The sequence below is a fragment of the Dasypus novemcinctus genome, chromosome 2 (genome assembly GCF_030445035.2).
Source record: "Dasypus novemcinctus isolate mDasNov1 chromosome 2, mDasNov1.1.hap2, whole genome shotgun sequence".
Lineage (NCBI taxonomy): Eukaryota > Metazoa > Chordata > Mammalia > Cingulata > Dasypodidae > Dasypus > Dasypus novemcinctus.
Window position 1 is genome coordinate 76,548,494 of NC_080674.1, and position 25,251 is coordinate 76,573,744.

At 36.3% G+C, this 25,251-nt stretch overlaps 1 protein-coding gene and 1 non-coding gene across 9 annotated transcripts in view; one reads left to right on the forward strand and one right to left on the reverse strand.

The window, feature by feature from the left end:
* Nucleotides 1-968: 968 nt before the first annotated feature.
* The window catches only part of POC5 (POC5 centriolar protein), a 57,649-nt gene continuing 33,366 nt past the window's right edge, over nucleotides 969-25,251 (reverse strand). For 7 of the 8 annotated variants that reach the window (XM_004466542.5, XM_004466545.5, XM_004466544.5 and 4 more), the window contains 8 exons: nucleotides 23,693-23,898; nucleotides 22,095-22,271; nucleotides 18,183-18,287; nucleotides 16,355-16,534; nucleotides 15,027-15,180; nucleotides 13,440-13,738; nucleotides 6,793-6,969; nucleotides 969-1,359 (listed from right to left, as the gene is read on the reverse strand). In XM_004466542.5, the coding sequence (XP_004466599.2) occupies nucleotides 1,216-1,359; nucleotides 6,793-6,969; nucleotides 13,440-13,738; nucleotides 15,027-15,180; nucleotides 16,355-16,534; nucleotides 18,183-18,287; nucleotides 22,095-22,271; nucleotides 23,693-23,898 (1,442 nt within the window). In that variant the 3' untranslated portion in view covers nucleotides 969-1,215. Of the gene's footprint in view, nucleotides 1,360-6,792; nucleotides 6,970-9,837; nucleotides 9,941-13,439; nucleotides 13,739-15,026; nucleotides 15,181-16,354; nucleotides 16,535-18,182; nucleotides 18,288-22,094; nucleotides 22,272-23,692; nucleotides 23,899-25,251 lie in introns of those variants that run through there. The other variant, XM_058275028.2, reaches the window with a different exon arrangement.
* Nucleotides 9,871-9,942, forward strand: TRNAV-CAC (transfer RNA valine (anticodon CAC)). Its single transcript has one exon. It is a non-coding gene; the product is annotated as a tRNA-Val (tRNA).

The following is a 25,251-nucleotide window of genomic DNA, read 5'->3' on the forward strand; positions in this document are numbered from 1 at the left end:
AGTTTAGGTATACCTCCTTAGAAAATGGGATTGTGTTTGCCTAGATCAGATTTATTTTGATGTTCTGTTGAGAAGGTGAAGCAGTAAGAAAAACTATTTCCTAAAATAAAGCTAGAGCATAGGACTAGATCATGGTCAAACTGGAGGTGGCTTTAAATTATTAAATCGATTCATTTCTATTAAAGATAAGGAAATTGAAGCGGTAGACAGATTCTTTAGAAGTTATTACAGTAATCCATAAGGACTAATGAATTAGGTAGGGTAGATCTTGTTTCATAGATCAGGAAACAGATTTATTCAGCATATGTGCCACTCTCTCCCACCAAAAAAAAAAAAACCCACAAAAAACAGTAAGCAATAAAACCATCAGAACCTAGGTTTTTCGTTCTCTTAAACCACACTTCTGCTCAGATAGTTTCTTTATTGGTCAGACACTGAAAAATTTCTGCCCAGGCCTGAGAGGTTTGCCGAGTTGCCCAGGGTGACAAAATCACAGGATTATGTTTGGATGTTCAGAAAGAACAATGTGAGCCTAATCCTGAAGAATATTTTTAAAAATCAAGAAATAACAAAAAATAGGATCATTCTCAAGGGAAATTTCTTTTTGATGTTCCTATAACTTCTCATGTTAATGGTAAGAAAATTTTTTCTCTTTTAGCCTTACGAATTATTCATAGGAGTTATAATTTCCCACCTATTTAAAAATGTTAGAGCCCTGGAAAGATTAAAACTATAATAGTACACTGTCACAAAAATCTTATTACTCTTGATTTTTATCTTTTAATTTAAAAATAAAAATACCATAGTTTATGGTTAAAAAGTACCTTTTTAAGTAAAGTTCTCTCTCAAAGTTTCATGTATGTTACGGTGTGGTAACAATGGAAATGATTTAGTCTTTTAGAAATAATGTACAGAAAATAGAATTTATATACTTTGATGATATAATCAATGACAAATTGAACATTAAAAAAAGTCCAGTTTCTTTTAATTTAAAAAGTTTTACTTAATTGCTTAAATAAAAAAAAATAACATTAAAATAGTTTCTACATATAGTAACAAAGGTTGGTATGGCCTCGAAAAAGTCTCTTGCAATTTTCAAAAGATGAACATGATGTATCCATAGTGTTCTAAGAATACAGAAAATTTAAAAATTAAAGACTTCTAATTCTTGGTAATACCAGAGGAATTAAAAGACTTCAATGAAACATATTCACTTTAGTCAACCACTTTTATGGAAGGAATGCTTGTGAGAGACTGGGTGTGAGTTGATCTGGTTCCAAGAGATCTGGAAGCTGAGGTACTACTTTCGGGATGAATGGCCCGTGGATATTTTGCTGCAGTAGCTTGAGGAATGGTTTGCTGAAAGATAAAAATCTACTTTAATAATCCACAAAATTACATATATGAAATATGACTTCTTCTATAATATAATCCAACAAACATTTGTTAAGCATCCAGTAGATACAAACGGTGAGTTGGATGAAGCAACCATTAAAATCCCCAAGCAAGGAGTGGCCCCTGCACAAGGAGAGCCGCCCTGTGGGAAACTGCAGCCCACCCAGGAGTGGTGCCGCACACACGGAGAGCTGATGCAGCAAGATTACGTAAGAAAGAGAGACACAGATCCGCAGTGTTGCCTGTGGGAAACTGCAGCCCACCCAGGAGTGGTGCCGCACACACGGAGAGCTGATGCAGCAAGATGACGCAAGAAAGAGAGACACAGATCCGCAGTGTTGCCTGATGAGAATATAGGCTGATGCAGAAGAACACACAGTGAATGGACACAGAGCAGACAATGGGGCGGGGGGAGATACAAATAAATAAATAAATCTTAAAGGAAAAAAAAAGATGTTGGGAAGCGGATGTGGCTCAAGAGATAGGGCTTCAGCCTACCATATGGGAGGACCTGGATTCGATCCCTGGGACCTTCTGGTGAAAAAGAAGAAGAGAAGGAGTGCTTGCATGGCAAGCCAGTGCCCCCATGGTGAGCCAGGTGCCTGTGCAGTGAGTCAGTGCCTGCCAAGTGAGTCACACAGGAAGGTGATGACGCAACAAAAGAGAGACGAGGGGGAGAGTCAAGGTGAAGTGCAGCAGAGACCAGGAACTTTGGTGGTACAGCTAACAGGGAACCTCTCTCCACATCAGAGGTCCCCAGGATAGAATTCTGTTGAATTCTAGAGGAGAAAAAATGAGAAGACCAAAGGAGAAACAGATACAGAAGATCACACAGCAAATGGATACAGACAGCAAAAACACAGCAGAGCGAGGGGAGGGGAATAAATAAATCTTTTAAAACAACAATGACAACAAAAAAATGTTGTCCTTTTTCATAAGGAACCCATACCCAGTCAGACTGATATGTTCAATAACCACAATTTAATATTAGAGCTATATTACAGAGGATCATAAAAAGAGACATAGGAGTCATTCCTCAGAAAGGAAACCAATGGAATCCTGTAATGTTCACAGAGGCTGAGAATAGAAAGGGACTTTGTGGTGCTTGGAAGAGGAGTCAGTCCTAAGCTATCCCTTCTTTCCATCCAAATTCTTCCTCTCATGTATGGACTCTTAAAACATGGAGTCCTATCCCAAGGCAGATGGGGAAGGCCAGAGGAATCCACTCTGGTCCTTGCTTCTAACCAGAGTAAAACAGAGCTCTCATCTTTCACCTGGTTTCTCAGAGGAGCTATTATCACTTACTGAGATCTGACTGAACCTTTAATGGTCACAGAAGAGGAAGTCTACCCAGAGGCCTGGTGTTCCCCTAATATGGAGTATAGCTTTCTCTTCCCCTTCTTTTCTTTTCTTTTTCTTTTTTTTTTTTTGAGGTACTAGAGCCAGGGATTGAACTGGGACCTCATAAGTGGGAAGCTGTGGCTCAACTACCAAGCTACACCAGCTCCCGGACTACAGCTTTTCAACCAGGAAATAACATGTTGAGGGGAGGATTGCTTACTCACCTTAGAGCTCAGGGGGACATCTTGGACACACACACTAAGGACTTAATGTCAGGACATATCTGACTTAGCCTGTAAGTGTGACATCTTACTATGTACAAGGCTTTCCTATCTTATACCCAATACAGCTTTTTAGAAGCCAGCAGCAGTCTTAGTAGCCTTAATTTGTTATAAGGTAAGCTTTCAGTCCATGTCACTGACTAGTACATATAGATTTCTATTAGGGTCTTCTACTTAGAAAAAATAATCTTTAAAATACCTGTAGTAAAATATTTATTTTTGATCAAAATATTCACAATTAAAAAAACTTGAAGATGCAGCTTTTGTTTAAATAATGAGACCTCTTAAAAGTAAAAGGTCTTGGGAAGCGGACTTGGCCCAGTGGTTAGGGCGTCCGTCTACCACATGGGAGGTCCGCGGTTCAAACCCCGGGCCTCCTTGACCCGTGTGGAGCTGGCCCATGCGCAGTGCTGATGCGCGCAAGGAGTGCCCTGCCACACAGGGGTGTCCTCCACGTAGGGGAGCCCCACGTGCAAGGAGTGCGGCCCATAAGGAGAGCCGCCCAGCACAAAAGAAAGTGCAGCCTGCCCAGGAATGGGACGCACACACGGAGAGCTGACACAACAAGATGATGCGACAAAAAGGAACACAGATTCCTCTGCCGCTGACAACAACAGAAGCGGACAAAGAAGAACATGCAGCAAAATAGACACAGAGAACAGACAATGGGGGGGGGGGAGGAAGAGAAATAAATCTAAAAAAAAAAAGTAAAAGGTCTTTATGTCAGATTCTGTTTAAAAAGAACAGAACTCTTTTTTAGAGAAATGAAAAAATAACCTCCTTTCTTAAAGCATATTATACAAATGTTTCTTTGTACATAAATAACTGGATAACCATTACAAATGAGGGAAGCAGACTTGGCCTAGTGGTTAGGGCATCCGTCTACCACATGGGAGATCCGCGGTTCAAATCCTGCGCCTCCTTGACCCATGTGGAGCTGGTCCATGCGCAGTGCTGATGCACTCAAGGAGTGCCAAGTCCCACACGCAAGGAGTGCGCCCCGTAAGGAGAGCCGCCCAGCGCAAAAGAAAGTGCACCTTCCCAGGAAGGGCGCCGCACACACGGAGAGCTGACACAACAAGATGACGCAACAAAAAAGAAACACAGATTCCCGGTGCCGCTGATAAGGATAGAAGCAGTCACAGAAGAACACACAGCGAATGGACACAGAGAGCAGACAACTGGGGGGGTGGAGGGGAGAGATAAAAAAAAAAAACATTACAAATGGGAGATACTTTTGCAACTAGTATGGAATTTCAATTGCCAACTACCTAATCTGAGCCTATCAAAAGAACTATTTCTCCTTGGGGAGATGGGTAAGAGAAACTGTAGAAACAGACTGAAATTACCACTGGTATTATGAGATACAATGTGGAGAGAATGAAGTAGAATTAGAAGCAAGCAATTATCCAACAGATGGGGCTAAGGTGTCACAAATCTGATTCTTGGTTTATTAGTGTTAACTGTTTCTGGTTGTTCTAGATCTCGATTCCTGGATAAAATGAAAAATGGTACGGAGGACTGCCACTGTGCTCACCACATAATCCAAAAGTTTATGGCTCTCTTAATTCATGACCAATTATTGAAGAAGTATTGCATAAGTGGATTGCAGTTTGTCAGATAAATATCAGAAAGTGTGGTGGGAAGATATTAGTTCTTTGATTTTTGTTCTGAAAAATAGGAATTCATGTAATTATTACAAAAACAAAAGGCTGCCTACATTTAAAATACACATGTGCTCTGTTTCTTTTTTATCTCACAAATGGGAAACCTCTCACCCTCTCTTTTTATACATACTCTATGTGCTGATAAGAACAGAAATGGGGAGCGGATGTGGTTCAAGCAGTTGAGTGCCACTGAGCACCTGCTTTCCCACAGGGAAGGGTCACGGGTTCAGTTGCTAGTGCCTCCTAAAACAAACAAACAACAAGGAAAACAAATGAAAAAACCAACTCAGGGGAGCCAATATGGCTTAGTGGTTGAGTGCCGGCTTCCCATATATGAGGCCCTGGGTTTAATCCCTGACCCCCAGTACCTGAAAAAATAAAAATAAAAAAAGAATGAATAGAAATGATTCTAAGAAAGTGGATGTGGCCCAAGTAATTGGGCTCCTGTTTACCATATGGGAGGTCCCAGGTTTGGTTCCTGGGGCCTCTTGGTGAAGGCAACTTGGCCCACGTGGAGAGCTGGCCCATGCAATGAGCTGATGCAACAAAAAAAGACACAGAGGAAAAAGACAATGAGAGACACAACAAACCAGGGAGCTGAGGTGGCTCAAGTGATTGAGTACCTCTCTCCCACATCAGAAGGCCCTGGGATTGGTTCCCAGTGCCTCCTAAAAAGAAGACAAGAAGACAAGCAGGCACAAAAGAACGTGCAGTGAATGGACAGAGAGAGCAGACGACAAGCATAAGTAGCAAGGGGGCAGGAATAAATCTTAAAAAAAAAAAGATTCCATTTCTTCTTGTTTTTGGTAATTAATCACACATGCTAAAAAATATATAGAGAAGTCATCTATGGATTTTCAGAGTCTGTCCAACTTAGAAAGCCTAAGACAAAACTCTGCCACTGCCAAGTCCTCTAAATGGACCCTGTGCCTCCATCTCTTGTCTTCCACTTCATTCTGGCCATACACTACCTGCTATTAAACTTAAATAATCAGCTTCTCTTGATTTAATCATCTAGTATAACCCGGGAAGAAAAGGATTTAAAATCACCTCATATACCTTTTCTAGTACCTTGACATACTACAGACAGAAACATTGTTTTAAACAGAAGATTTATATAGAGAGAATTCTCTTTTAAAATCAATCCTTGTTTTTCTTTAGGGTTGTGCTCTAGAAACTTGTTAAACTTTGAGATAATTGTTGATTCATATGCAATTGTATAAAGTAATACAGAGAGATGCATATACTCTTCTCTAGCAACTTCTAATATTTGCTAAATTTGCTTAAGGTTTTACAAAGTGCCTTTATGGAGCTCATTTACCTTTCATATTATCTCATTTAATCCTAAATCCTGACAACAACCTTATTCTTATCACTCCCATTATAGAAGAGAAAATGGAGGCTCAACTATTTTACTTGTTTTGTGAGGCACTAACTCAGGCTGTTTATTTCTGCTTCAAATTCCATGTGCTTTCTTTTATATCACATGAACTTATTACAGCATGAGTTAATATTATTTTTAATTAGAAATACACTGTATTGAGGAAAAGGGAAGAAGTTTTTGTTTTTTTTTAAATGACCAAAAACTAGAAACTGAAGAAGTAGGGTAGTGTTTCTTGCACTCAAATATCTGCTGTACGGCCAGCTGGTGAATGATTAAATAGGTTTTGTCTCTTTATATTTTTATTTAGGCCAGTAAAAAGAATATATTGGGAAATGGGGTAAAATGGGAGCGAACGATGGAAATATGTACCGAGATTTGATACAGGCTCCTCTAGGCAGAGAGATCATGTCTCTTTAAATTAATGAGAAATCATTTGTATATTTTACCCTTTTGGCCAATGACACATTGGATTACTTTATCTATTTGATAATTTTACCATGTTTGGAAGAAACAATGCTTCTGAAATTAATTTCCTAATAGAATAAAGGTAGATTTAGAGCAAGTCTGAGAACTATATATACATAAAAGCTAGAAAAGTAAAGGCAGAACAAGGGCCAGTAATCATGAATTTTAATCTTCTCTCTAATGTAACATTTCAAGTGTTTATTAGTCTATAAACTCTCAGGAAAAAGATATTTTGACAATAGGTCAAATGTAGACTCACCACTGTGACTGGATGATGTTTTTCCACAACCACTGAACTCATGGGAGGAGAAACTCCCATTATAGCTAAACTGCTACTAATTCTGTTTTTTGGAGCAAAATCACATCTCCCTGTGATCCGGGCTGTAATTGTTCTTCCAGCCTTCTGTTGTGCAGATGTCACAACTCTTGGCATATACTAAAAAAAAAATGACATAACCAGTTGGTAGAAAATCCATGGCAACATTTATAGTACACTTTTGATTCTAGAGCTTATGAAGAAAATACGCAGGCACTTAAAATATTTGTATATTTAACCAATTCCAACACGGAAAAAATAAAACATAAAACAATGAGAAACAAACAAACATAAAACCAAACACCCCAAAAACCCACCTATTTCATAGGATTTTATGAAATTAAAAAAAAAATTTCTATTTTGAGATAATTATAGATTCACAGAAAGTTACAAAGATAGTATACAGATGTCCTGCGTATTCTCCACCCAATTTCCCGCAATGATGAGATCTTGCAGTTAGGAGTGCAAAACAGTATAAAAACCAGGAATTGGCATAATGTTTTGTGTATAGATCTATGTCATTTCATCATGTGTAGATATGCGTAACCACTACTATAATCAAGATACAGAAATATTCCACCACCACGAAGATCTCCCTTGTGCTACCCCTTTGTAGTCACTCCTATCCCCCAGCCTCCACCACCCCTAACTCCTGGAAACTATTCATCTTTTACATAATTAATCCTTAGCCATAATTAATATTATAATTGCACATATGCTCTGGTCTGCCTTTTTGTTTCTTGTCACTTTGTTAACATACTTTTTTCATGAATAGAGTAACTGCTATAATTTTTCACGAGATCTTTTAAAATCGACAAACTACGGTATAGTTTGTTTTAACTTTTTCAGTTCTTTACCTATTATGTACAGTATATTTTTATAAGTTAGGGCTCTCCTTTTGAGAGTTATTGCCATAGAAAATATTGCCAAACCTCGAATGATCATAGCAAACAGTAATGCCAGCTTTTATAGCTTTTGTTGCTTATTCCAAAAAGATTATACTTAGATCAGAAGTACAGTATACTCATTTTCTTTTTCACTATCAATTCTATTAGCTGCTAGCTCAAGTCTGAGGTACAATCTACTATTTGATTTAATTTGTGGTTAATTAATGTTTCATATTTGTATTCCATTTTGTAAATTACCATGTCCTTTAACTACTTACCAGGAAAACAATGAGTATCGTGCTTAGATTTTTAATAGCTCCTGATGAATGTTAAGTTCATCTACTAATTACAGATATCTATCTAATAGTGTAAATATTTTCCTTTCATTTTTTGAATGTTTTATTTTTCAATGCACGTAAGTTTTATAAAACAAAACAGCCTGTTTTGGACAGCTGCGATAATTATGCTATCTTCTAACATTTAATTCTTTTCATTTAATATATTAAAACATCTGAAATTTCAGTGTGAATTCCTGATCTAAATTCATTTTCTCTCTAAACATAATTTTTCTAAAAGCATTTATTCAATATTAATCTTTTTTCCATTGTTGCATTCTATGTGTGTCATCATTCTTTAAGTTCTTCATATATCTGAACCATAGCTTTATATTCAAATAGTGGGCTCCCTGAGAGACATCTCTAGGAAAATAAAAACGATGGGATATGGGATAGCATTCAGTGGAGAGATTAGGAAGAATTAATTGTTGCAAAAAAAAAAAAAAAAAAAAAAATTGAAGCAATTAATTTGAGGAACACGAATTTGACCTAGAAAGGAAATGGAGGCATAGGATACGTTCATGGCTTAGCTGTATCTACACAGTCATCATAAATACTGATTTCATCATAAATACTGATTTAATCAAAAGCTGGAATATCTATATTTATATATGGGAGGAAGAAGAGAGGAAACAGGGAGTAGGTGTTGTCAGAAGGACAAATCCTTTTCATCCATAATAGGGAGTCAATACTGTTTGAAATGGATAAAACTAGAAACAGTACAAATTAGAGGGAAAAACTAAATAGAAGAAACGGCTAACAGAGTTTAGGGAGAGGAAGTTAGAGGACTGTTTCTCACTATAATCACTGTAGAAATTATTTGACTTTTGTGGACTGAATTCATGCTTCTGACCTTGGGAAAAACTTTATCTATTCTTTATATTTCTCGCTAAAATACGGTACAAATAAGATTTTATAAACTGCTGAAGATTCTTAAAAGCTATTTTAAAATGAAAAATATAAAGTTGCGGGCAAGAAAATTCTTTTAACAAAAATTGAAGTACAATGTGCTCTTAACCTTACTCTTGCCCTATCACACTTGGAGGGTATAACATTCCCATTAGTAACAGCTACTTCTCACCTGAAGGGTAAAGGGAATACACCAAAAATTAGAGAAGTTTGGAATGAGAGAAGTAGTTGGAAAATGCCCACAGGAGATAAGTTTTACCCAGACCAGCTGAGAACTGCTTTGAATGACTTAGATAAGATAAAATAAAAACGCCAGCAAACAAAGACTTTTAAAAGAAATCTCTATGCACTTATTTGAATTAAACAAAAATTGTCTTAAATGACTTGTATGTATATTACCATTAGTCAGTTGCATGTTTTCAAAATGTCTGTGTCATTTTTACTTGTTAAAAATACTTAGGGGGAAGTGGACTTGGCCCAGTGGTTAGGGTGCCCATCTACCACATGGGAGGTCCGCGGTTCAAACCCCGGGCCTCCTTGACCCGTGTGCAACTGGCCCATGCGCAGTGCTGATGCGCACAGGGAGTGTCCTGCCACGCAGGGGTGTCCCCCCCGTTGGGGAGCCCCATGCGCAGGGAGCGCACCCTAAGGAAAGCCGCCCAGCGCGAAAGAAAGTGCAGCCTGCCCAGGAATGGCGCCACCCACACGGAGAGCTGACACAACAAGATGACGTAACCAAAGAAACACAGATTTCCATGCCGCTGACAACAACAGAAGCGGACAAAGAAGATGATGGAGCAAACAGACACAGAGAACAGACAACTGGGGTGGGGGGGAAGGGGAGAGAAATAAATAAATAAATCTTACAAAAAAAAAAATACTTAGGTAGAGGAGGTGTAGCTCAGTGGTTGAGCACCTGCTTCACATGTATGAGGTCCTGGGTTCAATCCCCAGTACCGCCTAAAAATAAATAAATAAATAAAAGTAGATACCTTAGTTAAAAAATATATAAACTGATGAAAAAGAGTTATTTTGAAAATTGATGTAGACATTTGAGAAAGAATTTATAAAGGGATAAATTATTAGAATAAAAGTGCTGCTAAGTCATGTAAATTTCTTTTTTTTAAATCTAGAAGGTTTCTATAATCAGACAGCTTTATAAGTTTTGTTAGGTTCATGCTTTTATGGTATAGAAACTGAAACTGGAAATCAGAGAAAATGTATCATAACTATGGCATATATAAAAAGCTGACAATTATAATCCACAGAGCCTTAATGCAGTTTGGTTTCACAATAAAAAGTCAAGTGAATGCATATGTTTTAGGATAAAATAATGTATATGTTATATATATCTGTTTAAAAAATCACTCACTGCTTTAGTTAGCTTTTTTTTTGATTAAATGGCCAATTACTGATGCCAATCATACTGGAGCCCATAAAATTTATCAGCTTAGCTGACTTAAAAAATGTCATAAAAATGAAAATTGTAGCATTTTAAGCCATATCAAGCTAGGTGACAAAATAAAAATAAAATAAAATACATTTTAAAAACATTTGTATCTTTTTTTTTTTTTTTTTTTTAAAAGATTTATTTATTTTATTTAATTTCCCCCCCTCCCCTGGTTGTCTGTTCTTGGTGTCTGTTTGCTGCGTCTTGTTTCTTTGTCCGCTTCTGTTGTCGTCAGCGGCACCCGCTTCTGTTGTCGTCAGCAGCACGGGAAGTGTGGGCGGCGTCATTCCTGGGCAGGCTGCTCTTTCTTTTCACGCTGGGCGGCTTTCCTCACGGGCGCACTCCTTGCGCGTGGGGCTCCCCCACGCGGGGGACACCCTTGCGTGGCACGGCACTCCTTGCGCGCATCAGCACTGCGCATGGCCAGCTCCACACGGGTCAAGGAGGCCCGGGGCTTGAACCGCGGACCTCCCATATGGTAGACGGACGCCCTAACCAAAAACATTTGTATCTTATCATTTGACAGGGAGACAATATAGAATCGGATTAGGAAGGTCTGAATTCCAAAGTCCGTTTCCAAAAACATTTGTATCTTATCATTTGACAGGGAGACAATATAGAATCGGATTAGGAAGGTCTGAATTCCAATTCTTTAAAGTTACTGTGTACTCACTTTCCCTCAATTTCCTCATTTCTAAAATGGGGAAAACAGTACCAACTACTAACGATACCTTTTCACTTTCAGTTCAGATAAAGTGCAAAGATAGAAGAGAAAGCTATTCACTATGTTTAAAATCAAACTAAAAATACTTTCCCTCAATTCCAACTGGAGTTGGAAAAAGATTAAACTGCCATCTACTGTTCAACTTCGTAAACTGCAATATATTTTGCTTCTACAACTATGCGAACATATTTTTTTACAAATATTTTCTACCATGAAACATTTTCTTTAATATACTGAGGATATCTGCAGGAAAGGAAAGATTTTTACAGATCAAGATATTATTTTCTTTAACCCTCCTTCCTCCAGTTATTTGTGTCCCGATTCTCTGAACTTTATTATCTGTACACAGCTCCTTTTAGCTACTGGAAATACTAAGGAAGAGTAGAAAAATTTTAGAATATTCAGAGGAAGGTTCTGTGATTAAAATGAAAAGAAAGAAAGCCATGTTTGGATCATGAATCTCTCTTCTTTTCCTACTCCCCAAAATGATGGTTTCACACATTAGATAAATTAGCCAACTATATATTTGTTCCTATTTTTGTTATTGATTCCTTTAAAACCAGGAAGACATATCTGAGGTAAAAGGAGTATTCCAATTATGAAAAGAAGAAAACTAGCATTATATTTTGATTTGTGATTCTCCTTTCTTTATGGCCCTAATGGCCATATTTCTGTGAATACAATTTAATGTACATCTGTTTTTGAAGGGATGGGATGTAGTGTGTGTGTATAGATGTGAGGAGGGGGGATGATAGGGACCATCTATTCAATACTGTATTTTTCAGGTTCCAAAACCTTTAAAATTATCCCAGGAGATCAAATTATTTCAAAAAACTTGTAATACAAAGAGTGGTAAATGAACTCATTCATTTAATTCCTTCCATGCACTCAGACTTATGTGTAAATGCAGATATACAAATGATGCAGTAACATTTTATGAAGGGAATTTTGAAAAGTCGAGCAGTGTGTGTTACCTGAATATGCAATGTGCATGATAACCCAGGAATTTCAACACTCACTGTTCGTTTAAATGAAATCTGTATAGGATCACACTTCAAAAATGTGTAATCATGAAAACTAAACACAACTGAATATATGTCAGGGTTGAAATTTAGGGTACTATTTCTAAGTCAAAATTCCATACACATTTCAAATTTCTCTTAACATTAATGGGCCATATTATAACAGCATTTTTTAACCTCTTAAAGTCAAGAGGAAACATCTTAAGTAAATTTAAGTACATCTCTTCCCAAAGTTAGTAACCCCCAAAGGGTAGAAATTGGGAGGCATTCAAGTGTGCTGGAATGCTAAAGATGACTGAGAGTCTGGGTGACTCAACGCCTCCCTTAGCTACAGAGAGCTGGCCAGAGCAATGGCACCTTCTAATGGACTGCCAGGGGAACTTTACATTCTAAAACCTATTTTGTCATCTTCTCTCCTCTTAGTTAAGTGGTCAGGTGTTGGGGAGAAAAGGGAGACAGTTAAATCAGAATTTTCTCAGTAGCTTTACCGAACTTTGTCTCAGAGCACAGTGAGAATAGGAGAAAAGGGTATAGTGTTTAACAACAACAACAGCTCTGAAGAGGTGACTCTGATAATAGAGCTTGCATCCTTAACCCCTTTTCTCTCGAGAAACACTATTTGAAGAATGTGGGTTTAATTACAGAAGACAGAGGAGTCAGAGACATGATGTACTTGGGCCTGTAACTCTTATCATATTAACAGCTTGATTAATTTTATCTCAGGCAAGTTCTCATACAAATACTCCATCCCCATTTATGCACTTCTCTAATCATAACTCTGTGACTCTAGGAAAAATTATTCCTATCTTCATTCCAATTATGAATTAAAAATTGAAACCTAATCAAGGAGACATGACCATATAGTGTTAGTAATATACCTGCACTTAAGAAAAGGGAAAACTAGTTGAAAGAGAATACACAGGAGGGCCATTAACCTCTTAAGCCCTTGAAAATGCCCAGGAGTTTCCTTTGGAATTGGAAACAAAAAAAGTATCACCAATTCTTTCTTTAATTAATCTATTTTTCCTAAACAGTTTTTGAAAAATATTTTTGTTTCATTGTAATAGACTCTTAGGCTATTATTTATATTATAAAAGTAATGTTTTAGTCACTTGGCATATTAAATATTTCTGTGGCTTGGACTAAATACCATGTAGAATTTTCTTTCCATAAGAAAATATGCTCTAAGTTCAAAATATCCAATTTACAAACAAGCTTTTGAACCATTTTTATAAGGTGGGCATGTGCAGTAACTGTACTAACCATTTCTTCGGGCGCAGCAGTAGCTGCAGCCCCTGCAACAAGAGGAGCAGAAACAGGCACGTGAACAGGAGCAGCCCCGGCAGACGTAATCGAAGCCGCAGAGGGAACAGAGGCCGCGGTGGCAGCAGCACCGGCCGCTCCTCCTGACGCTGCTGCTGTGGATGTGGAGGCGGATGGCAGCGGTGCTGGTGGAACCACTGAGGCCATCAGGGGCGCTGAAGAATCCAAACGAGCAGGCTGTTCTTGTCCTTGAACACCAGAACCATATTCTTCCTTCTTACTGTTTACAAAGTCAATCCCTGTGAATCAAAAGTTAGTACCATTAAACTTCCCAGTTATGATTACTATAACCCTCAAAACAATGAAAATATAGAATAGCTAAAATGTCATCCTAATGAAAACATACATATTTGTTTCACATATTGGATACAATATTTGGTAAACAGTTTGTCAGTATTAACTGATTAGAGTCAGCATTAACCTCTGAAGGTTAACTTCCTTTGACGTATGAAACGTAATGGTTTGCTTTTACATAGAAGATAAAAATAAATTATGTACTCAGCTAGGACTTCAGCTGAGTAAAGTGTATTACCACCACAAGCATTATGATAATGTAGTCACCTTGAGCCTTCTTTCATATATCTGCCCTGATAAATGGCCTGCTATTTAGAATCTGTAGAATTATTTTCTGATATTTTTCTATTCCCCAAAATGATGGTTTCACATCAGATATGTTAGCCAACTATGCATTTGTTCCTACTTTTGTTATGATTCCTTTAAAACCAGGGAGAGATATCTGAGGTTATCTGAGTAGTCCAGTTTTGAAAAAGGAAGAAAACTAGCATTTTCTTCTATTGTTTCTCCTTTCACTTCATTTCCTTCTATTGCTTCCATCCTAACAAAAACAAATATATTTTTATTCTTGACTTTTCAACCAACAATAATAAATCAATCAGTAAAACTAAAATCTTTATTTGTGACACTGTAAAAGAAATGGGTTCTTCCAGGCAAATTTTGTAAGCTGTGAATCAAGAACACATTTCAATATTTAACTGATTGTACTGTTATACTGACACCCCTTATAGTAACCTTCCCTCAAAAGTGAACCTTAACCTTGACCTAGGAGTGAATAAATGCCAACTTCTAGAAGTTAGGAGAAAGGGTTTCCTCCAACTTTAGTTTTTTTCCCATTATTAGGATTTGATTAAAGTCTCCAATTAAGATGACATTTATGTAGTGAAGGTTTGGAAATTCAGTCCCTGAGATGTTTCAGAGAAACATCCCCAGAGAAACCCCCTATGAAGCTGGTAACTTTTAGTTGGGAAAGTTTTGGTTGGGTCCTTGGGACATTGAGCTTAAATAATTAGGGGTTGGCAGTTTACTCGGTAAGATCTAAAATAACAACCATCACTGAACTACTTTACATGGCAGTTTTGAAATGTGATAGGACCCTATGAAATTAAAAATATCAATGCTTGGCTGAGAAAAGTCCACTGCAGAAAATGAGGACTGTTGGCCCTATCAATCACTGAAATCTCCTCAAATCCTTTTTAAAAGCAGGCAGAGAATCTTAAATGAAATACTAACCTATATCATTTTTGTTTTGAAATATAGACATGGCTTCAAGATTTAATGCACATACACCCCTCATGAAAGCTTTTTTCATGGAATCTTCAAAGTGCTCTTTTTCATGCTGCATTCTTTGGATCTCAGCTTTTGAATTTTCCAAAGCTCCAGATAACTAAAATAAAGAAAATTAAGCAAATAACAACAAATGGGAAGGGTCTGAGACACAAGGAAGAATATTTTCTTATTTAAAAAAGTAGTCTTATACTGTGAACTTATTTTTATGTGAAATATTAATAAAATACAGTTTACCACAGAACTCTCCTGCTATGTGCAATTTGGTTTAAAAAGGTATATCTTACCTCTATTGGCTCCATCAACAAACCATTTTCATTCCTAAACATAAAGTTCCAAACAAGTGGAATTTCATACCAGTTCCCCTGATGTTTTAATTATATAAGAAAGACATAATTTCTTATCATAAAACTTTTATGTAAGACATTAAAACAAAACATATTGAAAGTCACATAGAGGTCTTGACTTTTAGAAAGAAAATAACTAAATGCCAGCAATATTAACAGAATTTTTTTTTACTAAGCATTATCAATAGATTTAAAGTACAAAATACCAAGTACAACACACGTTTCCAAGCTAAACCCAAGGGGTATTTTGGCATGCCATTTTGAAATGCAGAAAGTATTTGTATTATGAAACTTATTTTTAATATTAAGAATTTAGTGCTAAAATGATGAAATGTTTTTCCTTTCTATAGCTGATTTTAAGAGGCTTACTATATTCTTTACTATAGCTTTTAATTTCATTTTGGGTCTCAAATGTTTTCCCATGGAAACAATGTTAATTTTATCACTAAAAGTCAAGAGGATGGTGGGTATAGAGTGTTTGTAAATAAAATGTAATTTTAAAAAGTCAATAGGATATGTAATTCAATTTATATAGAATAGTATTGTATCAATCTTCTAAGTACAGTTTCTAAACTAAAATGAAGATAAATATTTTTGTTTTAAGTCTTTATTCTTGGCTAGATAATAGGTAAACTAGGTCTTGGAGATTTAAATATCAGTGGGTGATTCACATTTCCAAAAGAAATGTAATACAAGAGATCCAACCCAAGTTTGGAGACCAGAGTTATAACTATTGAAAGGAATAAATAAGTCTGTAAGTCTGCCTTATAAGTGTGACCCTTTCCAAACAGTTTCATTTTAAACTATACTGCATTATATAGATTTGGAGAAATGAGTTACTCTGCCTGCTTATAAACTAATGGAGAATAATGTTACCCATCTTTATTGTTATTAAAGAAAAGTAAGAGTTTTAACTAAAAAGATTACCATGGCAATTCTGGCCTCATAATCATTGGAAATCTGGACACAAACTTCTTCAGCTCTTGCTTGACAAGCTCTTTCCACCACATCTTTCCACTGCTTTTTTATTGTGGAATGCCAGGCTTTCCAGACTTTCTTCAGTAAAGTTCTCTGGAAGTACTGGTCTGCCAGTTTACCTTCATAAACCTATATGAAAATAATATAAAACATCAAAAACACAATGTACTGGTAAATATACTGGTAACAGTAATAATACATATAACTTAGTTTATATACATTATCATTTAATCCCGTGTACTCATATTTTTCTCATTTTGCAGATGAGAACAGGCTTAGAGAGATTAACTAACCTGCCAAGGTCACACGAGTAAGCAAAGGTAAAGCCAGACTTCCTGACTCCAGAGACTGAGCTCTTACCTAGTACATCACTGCTTTAAGCAAGTAATCAAGTAAAGAGAAGAACAAACAAACAAACAGAATAAGTAACTCTTCACATGCCATCTTAGCTACAAATACGCTTCATTTTTCAGCTGAAAGAGGGACTGGGAGAATAAGAGAGAGTGGCTGAAGGTAGAGGGTGGTGGCTGTGGCTTCAGATGGCAATGATTTCTCTTTGGTTTGGTGGCTACCACCATAAGCAGGTTTAATTTAATTTACATAGCTTGCCATTTGGCCAGTGCCAAACTGATCCATACAGGGACATGCTATTTTTCTTTAATCAATGAATTTAAACTCTTTTGAAACAGTAGTTCCTGTTCCAACATTTAAAAAATTATTTAAAAAGTAGGGCAGCCTCAACTATTCCAGTTAACATCTTAAAATGAAAGTGTATCCTTATTATTAAATAACTTTCAAAATTTCGCACACTCATCTTTAAACAGCTTTCTTCAATGTAATTAATGTGGATTTAATTTAAAAAGTGAAAAAACTGGGAAATATTCTTAAAGGAGAAATCCTATTTCATGTTAAAAGTTTTTCCTTAAATATATACTTCAGTGCAGTTTAAAATGATTAGATAAATACACCAAAGATACAGAAAACTAATCTCTTGGAATTAAATGCACAGAGCTTGCTCCACGGCTATAGATGCATGCACAGGCAAGCACCTGCATGGACATACATGCACACATATAACATACACTCTTAGGTCTCTATACTCCGATCTTCTTTTGAGATATATACATACTCTTATACTTTTCCACACTTGATACAATATTTATTCTTCTCTTCAGTTCACTATTAACTTGGACATACTGATTTAGTTCCTATTTGACTAAAATAATGGATAACTTTAAATTGCACACAAACTAAGGGTAATTTTTAAAAAGTTACACAGGTATGGCTTTTTTGATTCTCACTTTAAGGCAAGTCTACACAAAAACATTTGCACTATTTTGTAATGTACAAATAAAGCAATTATTCCTTATGAAGAGGTTGTATTAAGGCATTTTAGAACCAGAAACAAATCTACAGAAAGCAGATGATATGTTACAGATAATAAAGTTTTCATATAACCACACCTGAGGTCAAATTTGTTAAAAGGGTTCCATTATCAAGGCATTTGTAATATAGGTACAATCCTTACCTAGCCACTATGAAGTAGCAAAGGACATATCAACAGGTCTATATAATCTAAGAGAGGTTTTTTCCAAACTATCTAAAATTAAATTCCTTTGAAATAAGAGCTACATTAAGTGATAAACTGACTTATTTGTAAACCAATATTAATATCCAATCATTGTCTTTCTTTAACAAGAGTTCTAATAAGTGAACCTAAATGCTTTTGAGTTCAGAAGCCTGGTATCTGTCAGTAGCTTCTTTTTTTAATACTTACGTCCTGTCTGGATTTGACATGGCCAATTCGCCAGTGGAAGAAGGTTCTCATCAACTCTATTCTTTCCTTTTGCTTGCCTAAGGCATGAGACAAGCTAGAAATCACCTGCAAATAGCAATTAACCCAATTATTGTGATACTACAATAACAATTGGTAAAGTCATTTTTTTATATATCAAAATGTACTAAACAGTACTTATGGATCACTACTATATTCATCCAGTTAACCTCTTTATTATCTTTATTATCCTTAAAAACATAAAAAACTTACCCATATGAATACATTATCAATGAATGAAAGGGAGGAAAGAAAAAATCTTTACCATGTGTATACCCTGGTAATCACAAATGAAAAACATTATATATATGGAAATTAATATGGTCATTGACATTTAGTTCAGGAGGAGAAACAATTATATGACTGAACGTTTTGTTTTACATCAAAGAATTCTATCTCACTAGATAATTTACTTGATGACAGTGACTAGGCTTTTTTTTTAAAGATTTATTTTTATTTATTTATTCCCCCCTCATTGTTTGTGCTTGTTATTTGCTCTCTGTGTCCATTTGTTGTGTGCTCTCTGTGCCTGCTTGTCTTCTCTTTAGGAGGCACTGGGAACCAAACCTGAGACCTCCCATGTGGGAGAAAGGCACGCAATTGCTTGAGCCACCTCAGCTCCCTGCTTTGTTTTGTCTCTCATTGTCTTTCCTCTTTTATGTCTCCTTGTTATATCATCTTGTTGCATCAGCTCATCATGCCTGCCTGTCACACCAGCTTGCTATCTTGCTCTTCCTCTCCAGAAGGCACCAGGAAATAAACCCAGGACCTCCCATAGGATAGACAGGAGATCAATAGCTTGAGCCACATCCATTTCCCTTAGGTTTTAATTATATTTTTTAGTCCCCACTAGTACCTTGGATATAGAAGTTTCTCAATAACTGTTTTGTTTTTTTTTTAAACAATAACTTTTAGGAAGTGGACGTGGCTCAACTGATAGAACATCTGTCTACCATATGGAGGGTCCAGGGTTCGATCCCCAGGGCCTCCTGACCCGTGTGGTAAGCTGGCCCACGTGCAGTGCTACCGCGTACAAGGAGTGCCGTGCCACGTAGGGTTGCCCCCCACACAAGGTATGTACCCTGCAAGGAGAGCTGCCCCCTGTGAAAAAAGTGCAGCCTGTCCAGGAGTGGCGCTGCACACACAGAGAGCTGATGCAGCAAGATGACTCAACAAAAAGAGACACAGATTCCCATTGCTGCCTGATAATGCAAGTGGATGCAGAAGAACACACAGCAAATGGACAGAGAGAGCAGATGATGGCGGGGGGAGGAAGGGGAGAGAGAGAAATAAAAGAGATTGTTACAGATTTAGGATGTTAAATTTCAGCCCCATGGTAACTACAAAGAATAAATCTTTAAAAACAAAACAAAACACAATTAACTCTCAACAAACATATAAAACCAAGCAATTACTAGTTATAATTTGATGCATTTCATTTGTGATACTATTATCCCTGGCTTAAAAAAAAAATCTATGGTGGTTCTGAAATTCTAAAATAATATTCTCTCTCGTAAAGACCTAATTGAAATATATATTTAAAAATGGCCACATTCAAAAGAGATTTAACCTGCCCTGATCAAGATGGAGGAATGAGACACTTCAGGGCTCTGTTTCCACACAGAAGCTTGGAACAACCAGTCAGAACCGGCAGAAACATCTTTCTTAAAGCTCCAGAAAACAGTTAAAGGACTATACCAACAGAGTGAGCACTGAATCAAGAAAAAGACAACTTAGAGGCAGTAGAATCCCATGGTGCCCTGGCTGGCCCCTCCCTCACTCTCTCATTGGCTCAGCACAGATCTGGCACATGATCCCCATGCAAATTCCTGGTCCTGTTCCTGGGTCAGGGTGGGGTGGGGAAAGAGGAGCCCTTGTGGACATACTGAGAACATGGAAGTCAGGCCCAGTCTCTGGTGGCAGCCCAAGGGGCTGAACCAGGACACCTGTTGCAAGGTCACTGTCCCAAAATTTGCCCTGTGTATACCAGGCAACTAACAGAGCTGTGCAAGAGCAGTCAAGTCGTGGCTGCCTGTAGAACATACAGTGCAGTGCCTTGACCATGAGGAAATATTTTCCTAGGGAAGAGGAGATATTCGTATTTGTGTAAATGGGGATTCCTAGGGCCACATGCACATGCCTAAGACAAGAGCCCATATGCTTTGGCCTGGAGCTATTCTCTACATTCACTGTATGGATAAGCCTGCAGGAGAGCACTTACACAGGTCAATCTGCAAACACTGAGAAAGGTGTTTTCTTTTTCTCCTTCTTTTTTTTTTTTTGGCTAGCTCCTGGTATTCAAGGAAAACTGGACCAGACACCTCAGAGTCTAAAATTTAGTGAAAATGGACTAAAATATCAAAATGTCCAGATTTCAACAGGATTACAAAACATACAAAGAAACAGCATGTGATAGCCCTGGCAAAGGAGAAGATTAATGCACTGGAAACCATCAGTGAGGAGGAACAGACTTGGGACATACCAGAGAAAGACTTAAAAACAAACAAACAGGTCCTAAATATTCTCAAAGAGTTAAAGGAAAACATGGGTAAAGAACTAAAAGAAATCAGGGAAACAAACGATGAACACAAAGACAGTATCAATAAAGAGACAGAAATTATGAAAAGGAAATAAACAGAGCTGAAGACCATAGTAACAGAAATTTAAAACACCCTAAAGGGGTTCAACAGCAGACTGGAGGTGGCAGAGGAAAAGCATCAGTGAACTTTAAGATAAGACAAATGAAGTAATCCAATCTGAGGAGGAAAAAGAAGAAAAAAAGTGAACAGAGCTTGAAGAACCTGTGAAACACCATCAATCATATGAATATATGCATCGTGGGAGTCTATATGATTTTGCATTATTTTTGTAACTTCTATAAGTTTTAAAAGTATTTCAAAATAAAAAGTTAAAAAAAGATATAATCAATCAGGCAAATTTATTGACAGCTATTTATTCTAATTATTTAAGCATGTTTTTATGTTTTTAATTAATTGAACAAAGGATGTGTATACTCTTTTTGAGCATATTTCAAAATTAAAATTAAAATATTCTTAAAATCTTAGAATAGATTTTTGATGGTAATAGAGAAAATGATTGGCATTATTATCCATGCTTCCAAACAGCAAATTTGTTAAATGTTCAATTTTATATTATACCCTGAAAAGTCAAAAAAGTATATATTTTCCAAAACATAATATTTACCTAGTTCATGAAAACATTTCAGTGCTGCTTTTGCAGACAAGTAGCTGAGGTGCCTGTTGTGCATCTTTTTTCTCTAAAAGCCTCCACGCCATCCATAAGGTATCAGAGGAAGTGGCGGGAAATGAAGGATTTGTTGACCATCTACTTTGTTCAAGGTGCCACTGGTGCACAAGATTGCATACAATTAGCACAGACTTGAACCTTACCCTCAAATTTCTTAAAAGACTAGCAGAAAGTGAAATAAAAGGTCTTCTCTGTGTTAATAAAAAAAACAAAGACTATCATTCCACATACAGAACTTGTAATATTTAAAATGAACCCTGAAGGGCTAGAAATGCTAGTTCCCTGATGTTCTTATGGGCAGTTAGGAAAGAAAGAAAAAGATCAGGAAGAAAAAAACTAGTGTATCTTCTTCAAACATTAAGATGAGGAAAATGTGTTCATTTGTTATTCTGGCAAAAATAAAATGATATTACAATGGCATATGTAATAGGAAATATAAATCCTATAGCTATGCACTTATTTTTCTGTCAATTTCTGTAATGATTTTCCCTTTTTTTCCTTGTGTGACCTAAATAACCACTAGTTCCTGGCACTAATTTTCTAGCAAGATATTTACTGATTCTGAATCAAAGAGACTTAAAAAAAGACCTCATCTTTTCGCCCAATGGAGACTTCGTAAGCTTTCTGCAGCTCCTTTAAGTTGGTGATCTGGTTGCACAGTTGTTTTAAATGTGCTGCATGTTTTTCTTTCTCTTTTCTCATTTCCATTCGATGCCAGTCAATAAAATTAAGTTTCCATTTACTTAGTTCAGATATGACATTTGTCTGAAAAATAAGTATACTGACAATTAGGTAATTTGTTACTAATAATCCTTAAAACTACACTGAAATTAAGAAACATTAAATAAAAATCAGAACAGGTTGTCAACACAAAAGTTGTTTTAAAAAGTCAGAATACTCCAGTGAAATTATGTTCAAGTACAATAATTATGGTTTTTCTTAGTTCACTCACTGTACCAGGGAAATTATGTGTTATTTTAAGTGACTTTATATGAAATCTTGTTGTTTTAAAGTATTTCAAGATTCATAATTCACTAAGTCATTTAGTACTTAAATGTCCATAATAAAGATGAATCTCGCCCCATGCAGAGCTATGGCTCAGGCAGAGTGGATAATGACCAGGTTATATAGAGGTGCTGGTGAAAACCATGGGAATTGATGCTTTGTTTTCCAAACAATTTATCACAATGACCACATTACAATCAAATTGCTAAGTCTGATTCCTTTCACTCTACTGACTGGCATAAGTAAAGAGACCAAATAATCATATAATCATTTGTTATACAAAAAAGTGGACTGGATAACAATATAATTTAGTGAACACAGAACAATTTAAATAGCTAGGGGTATACTACTCCAATGGGCTTTATACACTTACTAGAAGTATGAAATCTGTTCCATGGAAGGGGAAAGAACAGCAGAATATGCCAGAAGTTTTTTTATAGAAGTTAAAATTCCCAATAACATAGAAATATAAATACCACCTAAGTCACATGACCACAATTTCTCCATATATGAGAAGAATAACTAAGTTTTCTAAAATGTGTTTCAGAAGAACCTCATTTTCTCCATTTTTTAAACTAGCAAGCAACTTGGCATTTTCACAATATTTTTTGTTCATTTGTTTTACTTAGAGGCCAGTAATATCACCAAAATAAAAACCAATTTTTATAGATTTTTCAGTTATTCATTGTGGTTGCTATAGGAGTGGCTATAAAATGAATATAGACTGCAAAATTAGGATCTTGTGTTTCACATAAAAAGAGACATTTCCATTGGTCAAAACTATGACATGGCTCAAAAGGTGTCTGAGTCACACATAGGCTGAGCTTTTCAAAACATCTGAAAAATTCAATGGAACATGCAGGCTGTTCCAGCAACTACTTAAAACCTTGCTATTCAAAGTATTGTTGCTGAACCAGTAGCATCACCTGAAAGCTTGTTAGAATGACATGAAATTGGCCTGCCCGAGACCTACTGAATCAGAAGATGCAGTTTAACAAGGTCTCCGGGTGATCTGTACGTTACACTGAAGATTAAGAAACACTGATTGAAGACACTGGACTGATCTTCTAAGGACATTAAAGACTTTTAAAAAATCACTTTTAATTCAAGGAAAAGAAAAAATAATGCAATTAAGAGTGGAATTGGTGTACGATCCATTCAAAAACTGTAATATGTAATACCTTTAGACCTGAACTCCAAATATCAAGCACATTTTCCATCTTCTGAAGGTTTTCATCAGAAACAAGAAAATCGCTAACGACTGTTTCATGGGCATCTACATGACTAGAATTAGACCCTGGTGAGGAAGAGTCACCTAAAAGGTGTGAACTGAAAAAATCCATGACTGGGTGAGAAGGCTTCTGTGGTGATGACACTGGTGTTGACCCTAGAAATAAAAGAAAAAAGTTGTAGCCATCAAGCCATTTGAAATTAGTAAGAAGTTATACTGGGAGATTAGAAGATGTCAGCTACAGAGGTGGAGAAAGATGAGAAGACATTACTTTTCAGGCATACTTAGTCTGGTTATTTTTATTTCAGGATTATCACTGACTTAAGACTGACCAGCATGAGATGCCTACTACATAACCCTAAATGACCGCTACACCACGTAAGGATGTTTTATATCTCCAGGTCCAGAATGAGCCGTAATATCCATAACATCACATCAACATTTACTAAGAGCTTTCCGTGTTTTCGTAGTAAGAATTTTGTAAGGATAAGCAATCGTAATACTTTCCTCTCTAAGAAATAGATATGGTTACTCCCATCTTACTGATGAGAAAGCTGAAGTTCAGAGAGGGTTAGGTAGTTAACCAATGTCAGAGTGGCTATATATATGTCCTTATTACTCTATGTTCAATCATGGGATGGGCCTTAACACTTCTAGGTAATTTAGTTTATTAGATTCTCAGGTAAAACTTCTATAGCCTTCAACATGTAGGTAAGAAATACAGAGATCTTCATATATAAGCTTATACAGGCCCCATCCCATTCCCTGAACAAGAAAGAGAACTCATCTATCTCTAAAAAGTACAAAATTAAAATGTCAATATTTTATCACACACTATGTTTGATTAGAGACTATCATCATTTACTCATGTATCTTACATTCATTATGAAGGTCCTCATATCCAAGCTGGAAGAGTTTAACTTTTTCCTTATGAATGAATCAAACAAAGATAAATTTACTATAGAATCTGTTAAAGTAAATCTTTCAAGAATTCTTTGCAAAAAGAAAAATTATTCCTTAATATGTATGTTTGCATCTTCATCTTCAGAACATGTAGTTCAAGTTGACCACAGTGAAACACCACCTACATGTTCTGAAGATAAAGAAGGTCAAGGAAACCAAAGAATAGGGCAGAAAGAATTTACATGAACATCCTATATGTTAAAAAAAATTAATAATTTTCTTTTACTAGATTTTAACAAGTAGATCTGCACCCATGGGAAAAGCAGTAGGCTCTGCTTTTTCCCCCTTAATACATACTCATCTTTAAAAAAGAGAATCATATAATTTAAGAACCTGAAAGGATCCTCAGAGATTACACTGCTCAACTGTCATTTACAAATGAGGAAACTAAAGGATAGAAGAATTTCTTACATGGTGGCTTAAATGATCTCACATTAAATAACACTGTATCACATAGTAAAAAAAAATTTCCATTTTTATTATTTTAACTGTTCTGATTATGTCAAGGATAAAATCTGATCTGGTATTAGTGTGCTTTTTAAAACC